At 39.4% G+C, this 18698-nt stretch overlaps 1 protein-coding gene across 12 annotated transcripts in view; it reads left to right on the top strand.

Annotated features, from left to right (window-relative positions):
* Positions 1-18698, top strand: part of LOC116729467 (amyloid-beta A4 precursor protein-binding family A member 1) — a 55960-nt gene that overhangs the window by 15891 nt on the left and 21371 nt on the right. For 9 of the 12 annotated variants that reach the window (XR_004341161.1, XR_004341162.1, XM_032578051.1 and 6 more), the window contains exons 3-10: positions 3918-3983; positions 6075-6182; positions 6276-6315; positions 7555-7700; positions 11387-11464; positions 16616-16801; positions 16900-17079; positions 17518-17730. Coding sequence is in view for 10 of the 12 variants with exons in the window: in XM_032578051.1 (XP_032433942.1) it covers positions 3918-3983; positions 6075-6182; positions 6276-6315; positions 7555-7700; positions 11387-11464; positions 16616-16801; positions 16900-17079; positions 17518-17730 (1017 nt within the window). In the remaining 2 variants the exon portion in view is untranslated. The remainder of the gene's footprint in view (positions 1-3917; positions 3984-6074; positions 6183-6275; positions 6316-7554; positions 7701-11386; positions 11465-16615; positions 16802-16899; positions 17080-17517; positions 17731-18698) is intronic. The other 3 variants (XM_032578048.1, XM_032578050.1, XM_032578049.1) reach the window with 3 other exon arrangements.

The raw sequence follows: 18698 nt of genomic DNA, 5'->3' as shown, positions 1-18698 counted from the left end.
CAGGTGCCTGCCAGAACTCTCCCACGAAGATCGTCTATCTGAGGAGCACTCACACCAACTTGAATCCTAATAACTTTTTGTATTTCAACAGTACAGTTTGTCTAATAGCGCCCTCTGGTGATCAGAAACTAAAATACAGGTCACTGAGTGTATTTTGGGAGATGTTGTAGCAGCTCATTCTAAATAAGACCTGGTTCCAACTGAATTTCATCAACGTTAAAATTAAATTATTCATATTCATTGGTTAGCACTTAACAATTTCAAATGAAATTCACAGATCCAGCATGAACAGATGTTCATTGACCTTTGATGACCTCTAGAAGCATTTTTCTTAATATCTTTAGAATGATAGCAGCACAAACGAAAATGTTTGCTGCACAAACCAGCACAAAAGTAGCCAAGTTGATTGACACCTATTTTGTTTGATTTTATGAAAGTGGGGGGGCTGGTTGACCTTTAAACTTTAAGTAATATCTTCAAAGCCAAAGCTGCACAAATAAAAATTTCTGCTGCACAAACCAGCACAGAGTCGAGTTGATTGACACCCATTTTGTCTGATTTGAAGAAGGTGGGGGGGCCAACTTCATTCAGGTGTAATACCTGGTTCAGCCCCTCTATGAAGGTTAATCGAGATTTTGTAAATCTGAAAAAGTTTTAATTATTTCCTAACATTGATTAGGAAGTTTATTATGTGACACAAGGTAGCAAAAACTGTTATATTTATGTAATTTTTTCACTCTGTCAAAAGTAAGATAGTTCCCATTTTTGTTTTGAGGGTTTCATAAAGACATGATGTGAGGAAGAAGAGGGAGAGACGGATTCACTGCTGATGAATCTCAGCTGCTGAATCTCCTAAGCTGCAACTCCTCGGCTGGAAAAACAAATAAAATCTATATACACATTGTGTATATACGCATGTGCATATAAATATGTGTAGTTTAATACATTATTCAGTATTAATCATTATTTAATCATCTTTGTTTCTCAATGATTGTATTATTTTGTGTTTATAAATATGTAATGATATTACTAAATAAAATATTAAGAAATTCCGATTGGTTTTGTGGTTTGTAAAATGCTCATCAAACATCAGTATAAAAATATTCTATTTGAAATCTATTCTGTTTTCCCCATTAAGAATATTTAAATATGCCAAACTATGTATCAATCCAATTTAAAAAACGTAAAAAAATAACTTTCTTCCATCCATCCATTGTCTTAAACCCTTGTCCCTAGAGGGGTCAGGAGGTGCTGGTGTCTATCTCCAGCTACATTCCGGGCGAGAGGTGGGGTCACCCTGGACAGGTCGCCAGTCTGTCGCAGGGCAACACAGAGACAGACAGGACACACAACCATGCACACACACACTCACACCTAGGGAGAATTTAGAGAGACCAATTAACCTGACAGTCATGTTTTTGGACTGTGGGAGGAAGCCGGAGTACCCGGAGAGAACCCACGCATGCACAGGGAGAACATGCAAACTCCATGCAGAAATTCCCGGGCTGGGAATCGAACCAAGGACCAAGACAACAGTGCTGTCAACTGCGCCATTGTGCAGCCCGGGATCTTAAACATGTTAATTTGTTTAGCAGGCCTATTTTTTTTTAAACTCACTTTAATTTGAAAAAAGTCATGCAAAGGTAGTTTGCAAACAAGTAATGACCTTCATAGAAAATTAAAATTTTTTTAGAAGTATTTTAATCCACAGATGCTGGCCATGAAATTAAATTAACATGAAAAAGTTTATTTCAATCAGTAATTCCATTGAAAAAGTGAAACTTGTATATTATTATATTACACAGAAAAAGTATTCATACCTTTGGAAAATTTAATAACTCTCCATCGACCTTCCAGGTTGAAGCTGGGACTCTGGCTTTGTTTTGTCTCTGTTCCCAATCAGTGTAGTTCTTTCCCTTCGCTGCCTCTGCTGTGTTATGGTGGTACTGCAGTAGATTTCAGCCTGAATTCCCATCTAATATTCATTCAGGTCACTTTCGTTGTAAACCTTCTCACAGAAGAGAGCACTGCAAATCGCCATGATAGTTGAAATACTGCTAGTGGTGAAACATTCCCTTCTCAGCTGGATGAATCTCACCCAAGGCTTAAATAAGTTTTTTCCTTCTCACTATGTCCAGACCTGTTGCAGCCTGAACATCCGCACATAAGTTTTAATCATATTTGAGCAAACAAAACCTCCTTGAGCTCAGCAATCAGACCACAGCCGTTGAGCTCAGTTTTCCTCCAGTTACATTACGCAAATGCACAATTTATCTAGGAGAGCTTTTTGTTGATTCAACACTTTAAAACATTCGCTAGCTAATTAAAGAGCAAATACAGCAACCAGGTTTACAATTTGACCTCAGAAAATAAAATATTTTCCTACCATTCAAAACTACCTTTAAAATGCACTTTAAAAATTCTAGCTTTTTTTGAATATTTTGCACCAGTCATTGAAGTAACCATCACTATCTGGGCTTTTGATATTCTTTATGGTTCTTTAGCAGAATTTAGTTGTTTTAGGAGTAGTTAGATGTATTCTTTTGTCCTTTTCCAGTTGGGGCTAAATGCAAATGTGGTCAATAGTTATTAAGATTATTGTTTTCAGTGTATTCTGACTCAGAATATAGTGTTTTCAGATAGTCAATGAGGTTTATGTGTTTTTGTTTTATTTGTAGGATTATTATGGCTTCTCTTATTTGTGGTAGTTTATTTTTGTTTGTAGTTTATTTTTTAAAGTTTTCAGTAGTTCATAATAATAATAATAATAATAATAATAATAATATGACATCTCTGCTTTTTTTCCTTCACTGTAACTTCAACATTTGATGTCCTTGTCATACATTGTGTTTAAAGCATTTATTCTGTGACAAACAGTGACAACGCCATTATTACTTAGATAGATCTTACACCTGATTTACATAACACCTTTCTGTGTTAGAAAACACCTTTCACTCCGAAACAAGTAAATAAATTTCTCCTGTGCTGCTTATTAGACAGAGACAGCAGGAACAGGGAATCATATAAATTAGCTCACAGCTTTATAAAGTCTTCAAAAAGCACACAAAATCAAACTAACTAATGTATTTTTATCCATAATGGCTATGAAAGTTGGAATTAAAAAAAAAGACTTTTATCTTTGTGAAATAATAAACATTTAACAAAGATAGAAAGACGCGCTCTGTTTTGTAGTATGTGGGTTAAGATTAGCCACATATTAGTGATGAGTTATTTTAGCTGAGTAAATGCACTATTGCCAGGATGAATCAGAATGTATGGTGCTGGAAACATTTTATGACCTTTTTAATTTTGCATCAAAATTAAAAATAATTACAGTTGTGATATTGAAATTATTTAAACAATGGTGACTCCGTTTTAAGATTTTGTGCAGCTCTAGTCTCTATATCAGTTTGCTTTCTTATATTTGTTTACTCCAGCAAAGTCCTTTTACCTCCCTTTCTTCTACCTCTGCCCACCTAATAATTTATTCATCATGGAACAAAAAAGAGAAGCGTATTGGATAACTCAAACTAAATATTTAATTTGGGATCTAGTATCAACATGGAATAACCTGTTAACCTTTTTCCTCTTTCTAACACTATAATTACAAGTTTCTTGTATTCTTTGTTGTTTTAATGCTGATTTACTTATGTGTTGCGATTACTTGCTTCATAAATTTTGGGGGGAATTAAGGTTTATGTTTGACATTTTGCAGAGGAAAAAAACAAGATGACGTACCGGTCTGACATGATCTTCCCATGACCAGCCTGAATGTGTCACCTGAGCTTACTTTTTGTGACTTTGCTCATGCATTTCAACTACTCTGCCCTTCATGTGCATGTTATTCGGTGACTCTTTAAGATTAAACTACCTCCTGGCAATAACCAAAAACTATGGAAAATTTTTGGCTGTATCAGGTAGAAAAGCATGAGGAAGAACAAGCCAAGCAGAAGGAACAGACTGACCAGGCTGCTCAAAGTGAGGTGAGGATATTTGAGGTTTTCCTGTTGTGTGGTGATTCTTTATATTTGCAGAAATCCTACTGTGTGGAGTGGGACATTCTGAAATAGCTAAAGAATTTAGATGTTCAACACCACTTTAACAGCTTAACTCCTTAAATTATTTCTTACTCACTGTAAGGTGCCAAGTTATAATTTCTGGATTAATTTCTTGTGTTGTCGTTCCCACATTAATTAGTTTTTTTTTGTGAAAAAATAAATAGAAAAATATATAAATGTTTTGGCTAAACCAAATAAAGACGCCTTTTTTTATTTGGCAGAAAAGTTATATATTATACATATGTTTGAATTCGGAACTTAACAATCAGCATGAAAGTCAAGAGTAATGATCTAAAATATTTATGTTAATTAGTTAAGTTCAGCCATGTTAAATAATGATATTTAAAGGCACTTTTCAGAGACAAAATTGTTCAATTCATGTTCAGATGTACAGAATTTACTACAGTAATTAAATTAAATTATATTCAATTCAGTTCATTGATATAGCACCAATTCACAACAGATGTTATCTCAAGGCACTTTACAAAATTCAATCACACATACATTCCAATTGATCCCAGTTATCAGACAGTGCAGTATGCTCCATTAATTATTAAAAGTAGATTAAAAAGTTTATTTCTAAGGAAACCCAGAACATTGCATCGAGTCATTGACTTGCAGCGTTTGCTCCTCCTGTAAGAGCACATAGCACAGAGGTTGAGTTATGTCATTGACTTAACAGCAATCCCTCATACAGAACCTGCAGTTGAAGTCAATCAGATTCATTTCAGCAAAATCTACTGAAATATATTGTGATTAAGGTCTAATTACATACAATGAAGTTAAATCCAACTACAATCAAATTCAGATGATACAATTTAGATGGTAAAATATGGTTAAAAAATTATTTGATTTTTAAAAAATAAAAATCTCAAGTATGTATTGAAATTTATTCTTTTTAAACAATGACAGTCAATGCAAAACTGGCCTGCATTATCAGTAGTTGATGTATGATGATAACAATATGTTAGTGACAACAAACTATGATAAATAAAAACTAAGAAAAAATTGCAGGTCTTGTCTAAACAGTGGTTGGGTTTACACTTAGGCAAGGTTGATACATGAAACCTAGGCGTAAATTCAAACTGGAATACTATTCATCTCACCTACCAGCCAATCACCTCATCATGCTCCTCCTTCGTGGTCTATTGGCGTCGGTCTTCTCCTCATCTCCTCCAATCATTAGGCTTCGCTTCCTTCATAAGGTCTGGTTTTCTACTTGCTCCACAGTCGATCTTTAACCCACCTCCACCTTCTTCACCTTCAACTCTCGACTTCTTCAGTATCCCTTCAGTCCTTCGGCATCCACCAGTGTCCGAAGGAAGACACTTCTAATCCTTATCCACAGCAGCTCATCCTCTCTGATGGCGGTTACCAACGCCATGTCCTCTGTTGGAGTTTGAGCGCCAAAGATTACTTGCTAAATAAACTTTCTAATAACTATTTTCTCTGTGTGTGAGTCTTTCCATTGTAAAAGTTGAAAGATGAAGATACAAGATCCATAAATGTTTCTTGGAGAAATCAATTTAGTCAGTCACTTAATTAAGAGAAAAAATATTCACAAAACAATTCAATTTGACATGATCAACACACAAAAACAAAGTTTAGTTGACAATCTGAGTGTGGTCAGCATTTGTGTAAATCCCTCTACTCTGATATGCTAAAATAAAATCCAGTGCAGACCCTCACAGGTTTTTGCTAAATGTCAACCTTTGTGTAACAAAAAATATTGTATTACTTATTTCTCTTAACTTTATGTATGATTAAGAAAAAGAGGATGAAAACACATGGGGCTTAAAAAAAATGTTGCCCACGTTTTGCCAAGAAAAATATTTTCTCATTTATTATGGAACTTTCTTCTTTTTCTCAAACTTTAGGTTCCACAAATATGTACTCTTGTCACCATTTTTGTTGATCCATCACTGTGATATAATACAATATAATCTCTCTGGGATTCAACCTTTCCTTCTCCTCTAACATCTAACCTAAGACAAGTTTCTTGTTGTGTCTCTGCAGTCCCCTGGCTCAGGCTCTTCTTCCCCTCCAGGAGCTGGGTCATCCAGCAAGCTTCTGTCACAGGATGAAGGCTTTCGAGGTTCTCTGTCTCATAAAGAGGTTGATTCTGTATATAACTATTTTTGTATAATATTCACTTTTTATTCATTTGACTAAGTAACAGTAGAAACATTACCCTTGTTTTAATTGTTTTATTCACAGTCCAGGAAAAGGCTTACTTCCTTCCCCACATATGTAGAAGGTGAGCATGATTGATTTCATCTCAGGAGACATGGGACAAGGTTTTAAACAACTGAAATGAAACATATCAATGAGGTGAAAACAAAGTAATGCTTTTTGTATTAATGTAGATAAGTTATTAATTCAACTTATTTTAAGTTATGGTGTTTTTACACCCGAGTTGTTTAAAACAAACTGTCCCCCTTTGGTCTAGTTCATTTGTGTAGATGTGAACACAGCAATTTCACCATAGGGTGCCTGAAGCCATTCAAAGGAGTTAGTGTCTGTATGGTTCCAAATGATCTCTAGAATGATTCATTTATGGTGTGAATGTCATCCAACCTCGATCCAAAACAGCTGTACACTGGAAGCTTAAGCTAAGCGCCATCCCGCGTTTTGGGATGAGCTGGAGTCAACAAATTAATAAACAACGGCCATGTGTTTATTCATAAAGTATAAAACCACATGCAACTTTCAAGACATCTTCTCAAAATCATTTGGTATACTGTACCAATCATTTTACCAGAAATGATACTGGGAAACACACAATTGATATGATTATATCCAAGACAGCAACACAGAATCTATTTCTGTATTTATATTTGGTTCTCCCACTCTGGACTCTAATGACCAATAAACAGACTGAGCATTCTTAAATGATTTTGGTTGGCTTGAAGTTTTCCTGTCACAAAGGAAAACTTCCAAGCCACTAGAAACAATTTCGAGTCAGAAAACTTGATTGACTGTTTCTTGCCAAAATAAACAGATTGATGGTGTTTCAGTTAGATCCAAGTTATGCAGCAATGCTGCTTTATAGTTGACCTAGTTTTGCTGTGATTTGGCATATCAGACAGTGGATCCTTTAGCATCTTTCACACAAACATCATCTGGATCACTGAAGCTCTTGGTCTAATTAAAAAACATTTTGCAGATAATAGGAGGTAAATGGATGATATTCATCCTTTGTTTACTTTTTAAAACGATTTTGCAGAAAAGTTTTGTTTTCCTTTTTTGGTGGCTTAAACAATATTAGGCTGCAGAATGGCACAATGTTTTAATCTTTCTGCATGGAGTTTTCATGTTCTCTCCAGGTACTCCAGCTCCTTTGCCTAACTGTTAGGTTAATTGGTCTTAAAATTTCCCTTAGGTATGTGTTTGGTGTCCATGGTAACTTTTAACTAACTTTAATCCTTATGGGGAAATGTAGCACATTGACTAGTGATGTGGTGAGACTAATAACAGACTGAATCTCTGTCTATAGTGCCTGGCCCCTGTGACCCAGAGGACCTAATTGATGGGATCATCTTTGCAGCTAACTGTCTTGGATCCACACAGATGTTATCAGAGAAGACACCATCGAAGAACATTCGCATGATCCAAGCACAGGAAGCAGTTAACCGCATCAAGGTAAACACTTATCAGGAATCCCACAGAATGAACATGAATTAGCCTTTAGGTAATGAGAATCACATGTTGACCTTAATGTCTATATGTCTCTGACTGACAGTTTTGTTGTTCTGTCAGTCAACCCCCCCACCTCTGACCCCTAGATCAAGACCTCCAAACAAAATGTTCTAGGGGACTGGGGCTGAGGTGGGGCAAAGGCAGGGTGAAAGTAAGCCGGTACGGTCCAGTACTGCGTTCCGGTAAATATTCTGAGCCGGTACGCAGTACCGGGAGAACGGCTGCAATAAGGCCATCAATCAGAACGGCTGTACTTTGAGTCAAAGTAGATCTACGATCAATAGACAGTCTAAGACACGAGGTAATATGTCTATAAATATATTTTTTCTCATTCCTTATTGTTTCTGAACGGTTGTGTGCTGAGCTTCTACCCCTCCAGCAGTCTCTCTCTCTCTCTCCTCTCCATTTCCCTCCCGGAACTCGTAGCTTTTATCAGCGGCCTTCAAAACGTTCTCCTCTATGTTTAACATCTGTCTGCTTATTTCAAAATGTCCCAATTAAAAACAAACGGAGAGTATCTAGTTGTGTTTCATGCTATTTTTCTCAATTAAAAACAACACAGCATACCTCGAAAACAACTGCTTATTAACTTGATTGTAGATTTTACAACGATAGCGCATGGCATGTCTTCTTCTAAAAGACTATTCTTGCCAAGTTCACTTCGCTACAGCAAACAGAAAGGGGCGGGACGGACCGCGGTCAGTCTCATACCTTATTTGGAAATTGAGCCATTGCACTCCAGAAGTGAAGGAGGCGCTATTTTCTATATTATTCACGATCTCCTGTTTTTATTTTCTTTTGAAATCTGTGATATATCTTCATAAAGTATAAGCCTGCCAGTGGTCCGTCCCCGCCCCTTTCTGTTTGCTGCAGTGAGGTCCTTCTCATTCTTACTGATCCGACTGGTGCGTTTGATTTATGGACTGGGACATTTTACGCAGGTTGTCTACAGGCATCAAAAAAGTGCGGCGTGCACTGGGACAGGACGAACAATTACGGAACCCTCTAGGGCACAGGTGTCAAACTCCAGTCCTCAAGGGCCGCTGTCCTGCAGTTTTTAGATGTACCACAGGTACAAAACTCTGGAATGAAATGGCTTAATTACCTCCTCCTTGTGTAGATCAGTTCTCCAGAGCCTTGCTAATGACCTAATTATTCTATTCAGGTGTGGTGCAGCAGAGGCACATCTAAAAGTTGCAGGATACCGGCCCTTGAGGACTGGAGTTTGACACCCCTGCTCTAGGGTGTCAAACTCAATTTCACCAAGGGCCACTTCAGCATATTGGCCACCCTCAATGGGCCACATTGACGGTATAAATCAGGAATGCCCAAGTGCAGTCCTCCAGACTGCAACTTTTAGATGCGTCTCTGCTAAAACATACCCCAGACAAAAAGTTGACTTCCCTCATTAGCAGCAACTCAGTTCTGTAGAGGCCTATGAATGAGTCAATGATCCAGGTGTGTTAGAGAAAGAACGCGTCTAAAGTTGCAGAGTGATAGGTCTGGAAAACTAGACCTAGCATAAATGTATGAAAATACAATGTTAAATATAAATTAAACAACACCTCATATTGTTAAATAACTGATTTTATGTATTCAAGTTTGAAATATTACATTTGAGTTTGCATGGATGTAAAATTATTAAAAATATGCTCAGTATTTTTAAACTGCTCAGCTAAACTTCGCTCTTTAGCTCGTTAGCTTGTCGATGTTTCAGTTTTATTCGCTGGGAAAATTAATCTTTGTCTGCTTTAAAGATAAGCAGACAAAGAATAAAAACAAGTTTTGATATTAACTCTCAACTTCATTCACAAAACTTTTTCGTTTTCATTACACAACGAACATGTATTTCACATAAGAGCAAAACAATTAGGTGAAGTTGCCTGTCCTTGAACACAAAGCTGATCCTCTTCACCCTGTCACCAACTCACACATCCTCATTGTAATAAACACAAAACAAAACACAAGCAAAATCAATAAACTATATGCATATTCCAGTATACTGAGTTTTGGTTTTACATTCATTCTATTTAAATTTAGTTTGTTCGTGCTTACCAATGTTTTCTGACCGGATGTCTGGCACCGTTTTCCCCTGGTCAGTTCGTCCATGTCTGGTTTTAGTTCTATTCTGTGGCAATCCGCAAAACGGTGTGTAGGTTTTCGTCAGTAATGCGCGATCTGTGCTTGGTCTTGTTTAAATTCATTATTGAAAACATCCGTTCGCACAGATAGGTGCTTCCAAACATGAACAAAACACGAGCTGCATGGAGTCGAAGCTGTGGCATCAAATCAGGGGGCAGGAGACGGTAAAAGTCCTCGATTGAAACATCACGGAACTTCAACTTCGCTCTTTAGCTTGTTAGCTTGTCGATGTTTCAGTTTTATTCGCTGGGAAAATTAATAATCAGCTTGAGGTGACTCTGCTGCACTCTAGTGGCGAGAAACCGTAATGTTGGCTGGTAAGAATCGGAAGGCATTATGGGAGATGTAGTTTGTAGTCAATTCGTGCTCAAAACCTATTTTAAGTCAATCAATGGGGCTATAAAACGGTGCTGGGGGGGAGAGGGCCACATAAAATGACTTTGAGTGGGGAATGGGGAATTTATTTTCTTTTGTGTTACCTCGCAAAACTTTTGTGTTCTTTCGCCATAATATACTGCACAAATTATAATACTGTAAGCCTTTCTTAAGGTGGCCATTGTACTTTCTGCTATAACATAAGGCTTTCATTTTCAATCAGTTTTTTGCACCAAAGAGTTAATAATAAACACTGAGGCTCTTTAAATGTGTATATATTTGAAATTCTAAATTGACATTTGTGACTGTATACAAAATAGACCACCAAATATTGCAGTAAGCATATTGCGAGGGAACGCAATAGTTTTGCGAGGCAACGCAAAAGAAAATTTCTCCTCATGTCCGTTAGAGGGCTCCGTAAACAATAAATTGCTTATCATTAACTGACCTTAAAATAAAAACTGTGAAAACACAGTGAGACGGTGAATTTTTAATACAAGTTAAATCAAAACCTGATAAAATGCAGAAAACAATAACTAATTTGCCCAAGTTATTTTGATTTTAAAAAATTGCACTTGAATACAAGTAAAGTTACTAATATTAGAAGTAACAGATACCTCTTCACAATTTTACTTTAGTTACTTTGTAATGAGCAAAACAAAGTTCAGTCATCACAAAGGAAATGAGAACATGTTGGTGTTGAGCTATATTTATTTAAAGGAGCACATTTATAAATAAAAAAGCAACAGAAAATATTATGGGTATTTTCAAATGGGACATTGATTTCCAATATCTTATATCAGCTGCTGTTTGTTACTCCCATCTAATAGTTTTAAATAACCGACTCCAAACTAAGCACCCGATCTTCTGTTTTCAGTTTTAGTCAATACAAATTATAATCACAAGTACCTGATAAAATTGACATTTTGATTTGTTGTTTAAATACTATTCAAGTTTACAATGTATCATAAACCTGCTGCTTAGGCAGCAGGTTAACAGTTAAACAGTTAAACTGATGCATTAAATTCAGCAAGAGCTTTTCTTTTTCTCAGAAGTTATGAATGAATGTCACTGTGTTGTAGAAATCACTACTTGTTTGTTTCTGACCTCAGGCTGAACCTCAGCCCATCACAGAGGTGGATCTCTTTATCTCCACTCAGAGAATCAAGGTGCTCAATGCCGACTCCCAGGTAAACATTCAGACGGACGAACAACGCAATGTGCCATCCTCACTGTTTTAACAGTCTTATACACTGTCTGTTGCACATTTTGATACTTGCTGAACTGTCTTTAGCTTTAATTGGCATTTATTTCTGTCCAAACTTGTATTATTTTTCACCAAGATCATGTATGATGGTAGAGTCAGGCTGCTGCACAAATTCTTCTCCAGTGCATCCTAAAGATGGAATTAATGTCTTGACTGTGTTATCTCATGCTCCTTGAACCACTTTTTGTAAATATAACCCTGATATTTACTAGAATGCCCTTGCAGTCAGGGAGGAAGGAATTTCTTAATGGAATAACCAAGAGGAATAGACTAGGAAGGGACTACACTGACCCTGTTTATATAGTGTCCAGGATACACACTAATGTTCATCCTGGGTGATTATATTGTGTCCCTGCAGTGAGTGAATTCATACCTCAAAATATTTTCTGGAGTGTTATTCTCAGACCCTGCACTTAAGTGGCAGAATTAAACCTGGATATCTTTGAGTTTACAATAAACGTTTTGTGACTGTAAGTCTCAGACAATTTTAAAATAGTCCTACGCTTTCTAAGAGGATAGTCTAAAGAAGTGTTTCCCAAGGCACACATTTTGGGTGTTTCCCTGCTTTAATGCACCTGATTCAACTGACTGAAGTTCGGCACACACCTGTTAATCGTCCATCAATTGAAATCAGCTGGACTGAATCAAGGAAACACCTAAAACATGCAGTGAGCCTTGAGGGCCAGGGTTGGGAAACAATATCATGATTAATGATATTTTTTCTGATACTGATAAATGTATAAAATCTGCACTATATGCAGATGATGGGGCCGTATGGATGAGAGGAAAGAATATAAAACATGTGGTAGGAAATATTAAGAAAGCAATTAGTAAAGTAGAAAAATGGTCTTATGAATGGGGTTTTAAATGATCAGCAAGCAAGTCTTGTTTTATGGTTATTACAAATAAGAGAAATATTGATGTAGGAACAATAACATTATATGGACAGCCATTGGAAAGGGCAACAGAATTTAAATTTCTAGGACTATGGTTGGATAATTCTTATACATGGAAAACACATATAGATAACTTGGAAACTAAATGTAAGAAAGTTATAAATCTAATAAAGGCTGTGGCTGGAAATAACTGGGGTGCAGATAGACAGTCATTATTAAACATATAGGGCTCTTATGAGATCAATAATAGATTATGGCAGTTTTATATATGGAGCAACAGCTACAACACTACAAAAGATAGATAGATTACAGAGTATGGCTTTACGTATATGTACAGGAGAAGTAAAGACATCACCTATCAATGCTCTTTTAATAGAGACTGGAGAAACTCCACTGGAAATGAGAAGAATAAAATTAACTCTAGTATATTGGATGAAAATTAAAAGTAGTAAGGAGGAAAATGTAACTTCAACAATTTTACATAACTGTTGGGAATATTCAAAGTTCCAGAGTAATGGATTTGGATGGATTGTAAGCAAATTGATTAAAATGTATAGATTGGAGGATAGAAAATATAGGGTATTCCTCCATGGCTATTTCCTGAGGTAAATGTAGATATGAGACTTCTTAAAATGAAAAATGAGTGAAATTTAAATGAAATAGGGATAAAGACTGATATATATTTAAGAAACTTGTCATGAAGCGGTGTGGTGTTGGTGGTGAGGCAGACGCGCTGGAGGCGGGAACCACGGAGGCGGTCCGGCGGCCGTCCGCGGCGCTGGAGGCGGGAACCACGGAGGCGGTCCGGCGGCCGTCCGCGGCGCTGGAGGCGGGAACCACGGAGGCCGTCCGGCGGCCGTCCGCGGCGCTGGAGGTGGCGATGAGTCCCGGGGGCCGCCCACAGACGGCGACGACGAGCCCCCCGAGGCAGGGTCTCTGGTGGAGCACAGGGGGTCTCGGTCGGAACGCTGGGGGTCTCGGTCTCGGGTGGAACGCAGGGAGTCTCGGTCTCGGGTGGAACGCAGGGGGTCTCGGTCTCGGGTGGAACGCAGGGGGTCTCGGTCTCGGGTGGAACGCAGGGAGTCTCGGTCTCGGGTGGAACGCAGGGAGTCTCGGTCTCGGGTGGAACGCAGGGAGTCTCGGTCTCGGGTGGAACGCTGGAGGTCAGGGTCTCAGGAGGAACGCTGGAGGTCAGGGTCTCAGGAGGAACGCAGGAGGTCAGGGTCTCAGGAGGAACGCAGGAGGTCAGGGTCTCAGGAGGAACGCAGGAGGTCGGGGTCTCAGGAGGAACGCAGAAGGTCGGGGTCTCGGAAGGAACACAGGGAGTCTCGGTAGGAACACAGGGAGTCTCGGTAGGAACACAGGGAGTCTCAGGTGCGCCGGCTGGAACGCCGGCTGATTCGGCCTCGGGTGCGCCGGCTGGAACGCCGGCTGATTCGGCCTCGGGTGCGCCGGCTGGAACGCCGGCTGACTCGGCCTCGGGTGCGCCGGAGCGAAGCCTTGGAACCGGCCGCGTAGGCGAGCCGCAGCGAAGCCTTGGAGCCGGCCGCGGAGGCGAGCCGCAGCGAAGCCTTGGAACCGGCCGCCGCAGCGAAGCCTTGGAACCGGCCGCGGAGGCGAGCCGCAGCGAAGCCTTGGAACCGGCCGCGGGGGCGAGCCGCAGCGAAGCCTTGGAACCGGCCGCGGGGGCGAGCCGCAGCGAAGCCTTGGAACCGGCTGCGGGGGTGACAGCTCCGGAAGGCGACGAGGGGCCGGGTCCACCGGCGGCTCACGTCGCTGTCTCCGGGCTGACCGTGGAGGTGGCGGCTCCGGAAAGCGACGAGGGGCCGGGTCTGCCGGCGGCTCACGTCGCTGTCTCCGGGCAGACAGCGGAGGTGGCGGCTCCGGAAAGCGACGAGGGGCCGGGTCTGCCGGCGGCTCAGGTCGCTGGCTTCCCGGACGGAGGTATCGACGGGGGCCGTATCCGGGGGGTGCCAACACCAGCCTTGTCCCCCGGAATAGCTCCCGCTGCAGGTCGGCGAGGGCTTCAGCTAGCTCCGTCTCCTCCCTGCTTGATCTCTGCCTCCCTCCGCTCTGCCTTTTTGGAGGGAACCTCACTCCAGCTGGGTCCATTTTTTTAGCAGCCTCACCGTTCGGTATGGTCGGGTCCTTCTGTCATGAAGCGGTGTGGTGTTGGTGGTGAGGCAGACGCAGCGGACCCAGGTCAGATGAAAATGATGATTTTTAATTATAAATAAACCCAGCAACAGGTAGTACACACACTGACAACGGATAGACTAGACATTGACGAGGACCCGACGAGGAACAAGGAACACAGGTGGAGTTAAATACACGGGAGGGTAATCACAGAGACGAGACACACCTGGGAACAATCAAGGGGAGGACAGGACAACGAAGAGACTAAGGACACAGAAAACTCTAAATAAACACAGAAAAACACAGATCCTGACAAAACTCATATTATAATTACCTTAAAATAGATTCAGATGATTCTAAGAATCTAAAAGGATGTGTGGGAATAGGAATAAATATACCAGAGTTTTAAAAATATATTTCTAAAAGAATATCAGATCAACTATCTGTTTTCACAGCAGAAATGGTGGCAGTTATATTAAGCTTACAGTGGGTGGAGGAGGTTCCACCAGACAGGGTGGTGGTGTGCACAGATTCCAAAGCAGTTTTAGAAAGTATTCAGGGAGAAGGAAATAATAGGAAAGATTTAGTATTAGAAATTCAGCACAGTCTATTTAGATTATATAGGGGTGGCATTGATATTTGGTTCTGTTGGGTGCCAGCACATGAAGGTGTAAAAGGCAATGAAAAGGCAGATAAATAAAGGGGCTTTAGAGGGGGCAATAACGATTACAATTCCTTTTGGGAAAGGGGAAGGGAAATCACTTAAGAGTAAAGAAATGGAAAAATGGCAAAAAAGGTGGAATGAAAATTAGAAAGGAAGAAGATTATATGAAGTACAAAAGTCAGTATTAATTAAAAATATTAATGAGAGAAACAGCAGGGAAGAAATAATAATGATTAGATTAAGAGTAGGTCATAACAAAGATGTGGAGAGAAAGAAAATGTAGAACATGTATTGATGAACCCTAGGACATATGAACCCGAAAGGGAGAAATTGAAAAGAATGGTTGGAAGGTCAGGTCAAGAATGGAGTCTTAAAGGAATATTGGGAAATGAAGGAAACATAATGGATATTTATAGATTAAGGAAAGCATTATTTATCTATCTTCAGAATACAAAATAAAAAAATAGAATTTGATAGATGTAATGTTGCTACACACTCGTGTATAGTAGGTGGCGGTATGTACCTTAAAGTTGCTTGCAATTCGCCATAATAGAAAAGAAGAAGAAGAAAGGTTGGGTAGCGCTGCTCTTTTTTTATTTTATCGATCAGTGAATTGAGGAACTGGAATGAGCTTATTTGGACCTTTTTGGGGGTTTATGTTACCCAAACTATAATTAAATATCCTATCAATCACATAAGAAAATGAGCTATATAGCCTTGTTTGATGCTATTATTCACCATTACACACTGCTAGGGCTGGGGGTGTATAAAACACCTGCAGATGCCAGGGAACTGTAAAGTCAGTGGAGGATAAAGTCTTTAGTCGAGTTCTGTGCAGTCAAATATTTTTATTCTCACTATCTGTTGAGCTACATTCAAATACAGTTAAATACAGCCACAACAGTGTTAAGAAAAATAATGCAGTGCAAATGACATATCACATTAGTGATTTTACAAAAACATCAGTAAATTGTGGATGACACCATCAGCACATGGAGTGTCTCAGTGTTTCTTTGCACCATGAGGCTAACTGAAGTCTGATCCCTCCAGGTGTGAATGATCAAGGATGTCAGGATGAAAGTTAATACCAGGAATGGATAAATCCAAAGACCTTGCAGCAGCCAAATGAAAACAGGCTTAATGTAAACCAAAAGAGAAATCAACTGGTTGACTAATCTTGCCTTTTCTTGTAAAATACCTGATTAAAAAAATGCTCTTCTTGTTTTAATTTATAATTGTTACATTTAATTTGTTTTCTGGAGACCATGTCAAAACATTCCACTTTGCGGTCACAATCTCTGTTTTGAGAACCACAAAATGTTTTTTTTGTTTGTTTTTTTGGTTTCTTCTTTGGTTAAAATGTTTTGTTGTTTTTAAGGAAACTATGATAGACAATGCTTTGAGAACCATCTCCTACATTGCTGATATTGGCAACATTGTGGTTCTGATGGCCAGGAGAAGGTTGCCTCACTGTGACTCTCAGGAGAAAGTGGAGGTTTCAGACCCAAGTCAGGACAGTAAGCACCAGCACAAGATGATTTGCCATGTGTTTGAATCTGAAGATGTGAGTTCTGTCGATTATCATGGCATTTTAGCTAATTTTATGTTATCTCCTTTTGGGTTACTCTTGAATTATTTATTTCTAAGTTTTAATTTTCCCAGGCCCAGTTGATTGCCCAGTCCATTGGCCAGGCTTTCAGTGTGGCATACCAGGAATTCCTAAGGGCAAATGGAATCAATCCTGAGGACCTTAGTCAGACAGAATACAGTGACCTGATGAGCACTCAGGACATGTATAATGAGGATCTTGTTCACTTCTCCAGGTCTGAAAACTGCAAAGATGTAAGTTTTCAATGATTTATTCAATGATGTTTTGGATTCTATTTTTCTTTGTCAGAACTACTATGTATAGAAGAAAAATAATTAATTTGACATACTGTTGGTATTATCTTACTGGCTTCAAATATTCATCCTTCAGGATGCAGTTTTCAAGTTGACTGAAGAATAATAAAAAATACATAAAGTGGGCCTGTTTCGATCTTTTGTCTTTTCCCACTGCCAATTTCCCCTTTGTTAGGGGAGATTGACAGCAATCTCCCTTAGTTAGGCACCCTAAACATTCGGTAAGACATTTCAGGAAGAGCTTGAACTTAACCAGCTGAACACAACCAGAGGTCAGAATCAGAATTAGGATTCTGATTCCAGAGTATTTCAGTGTGTTGTCTTTTATGTGTGCTAATTTTATGCTATCTCCCTTTGGGTTACTCTCTTTTATCTCAGGTGTGTATAGAAAAAGCTAAAGGTGAGATTCTGGGTGTGGTCATTGTGGAGAGTGGATGGGGCTCCATTCTACCCACTGTTATCATTGCTAATATGATGCATGCTGGACCAGCTGAGAGGTCTGGTAGAGTCAACATAGGGGATCAGATCATGTCAATCAATGGAACCAGTCTGGTTGGACTACCCCTGTCAACTTGCCAGAGCATCATAAAGGTATGTGCATGATATTTAACAGTCAGGTGCTCCAGACATTTTTAAAAACAACAAAAAAATGTGTTTAAAAAGCTTTTTTATTAAAATCACTCATTTTTGTTTGAAGTGAAAAAGTTATTTGCAGAACAAACTTTTATTTGCGGATGTCAGAATTTTTTAGTTGACAGCCTAATGAAACCACCGAATGTTTTCTCTGACAATGGCACAGTTTGAAAACGAGTTACAGAGTGCAATGGTTCCGAAATGTACAGGTGTCCGTTGTCTTGTAAACAAAATAAAAGGATCTTTTCTGTCAGGGAATCCCTAGCTCATGCATAGTCTAACGCAAAACATAGCTGCTTCTTACAATCCACAGAAGAAGAAGAAGAAACTACTGACAATGCTGGTGTTACTACAATTCATATTTCCCCATCAGATTCGGTTCCCCGAGTGTCTCTTCACCGTTCGCACCGCCCAGGTGCCACGTGCTTGTTCAGCGCTCTCTCTTATCTAGAGAACTACGGACAGCATGAAATCTCAAACAATGTGTTTCAGCGAAGTTATCCCACTTTTTTCCAACTGTGTACATAGTGCGTGTTTTCCCCCAGTGTCTGGGGGAATGGTACCTGAGGGGAAATGCGAACCGACGTGCTTTCAAGTAGAACTTTTTTTTAAACACATGCGCACTTAGTTTCAAAGAACCTAGCACCAACTGGTGGCATGGCGAGAGCATTACACCTTTCCGATGTGTATCGTTACTGTGTAAACAAAGATTGTAATTAGAATGTCTTCATGTAAATGTGTTAACAGAAACGAAACAAAAATTCCACTTTCGTTGGATCATTGTCATGTAAACAGGGCCTAAGTTTTTTGTTGTGATTGTCAAAGTTTTGTTTGAGGCTCCCTCTTTCTGGCTGAACTCAACAAGTTTTGATTGCGAATCTCACATGAACATCCTGGGTGGGGCCTAAAGCAGAGGTGTGACCAAG

Source organism: Xiphophorus hellerii, chromosome 12, assembly GCF_003331165.1.
Source record: "Xiphophorus hellerii strain 12219 chromosome 12, Xiphophorus_hellerii-4.1, whole genome shotgun sequence".
Lineage (NCBI taxonomy): Eukaryota > Metazoa > Chordata > Actinopteri > Cyprinodontiformes > Poeciliidae > Xiphophorus > Xiphophorus hellerii.
Note: the sequence above shows the minus strand (reverse complement) of the source record. Positions and strands in the feature narration are given on the sequence as shown.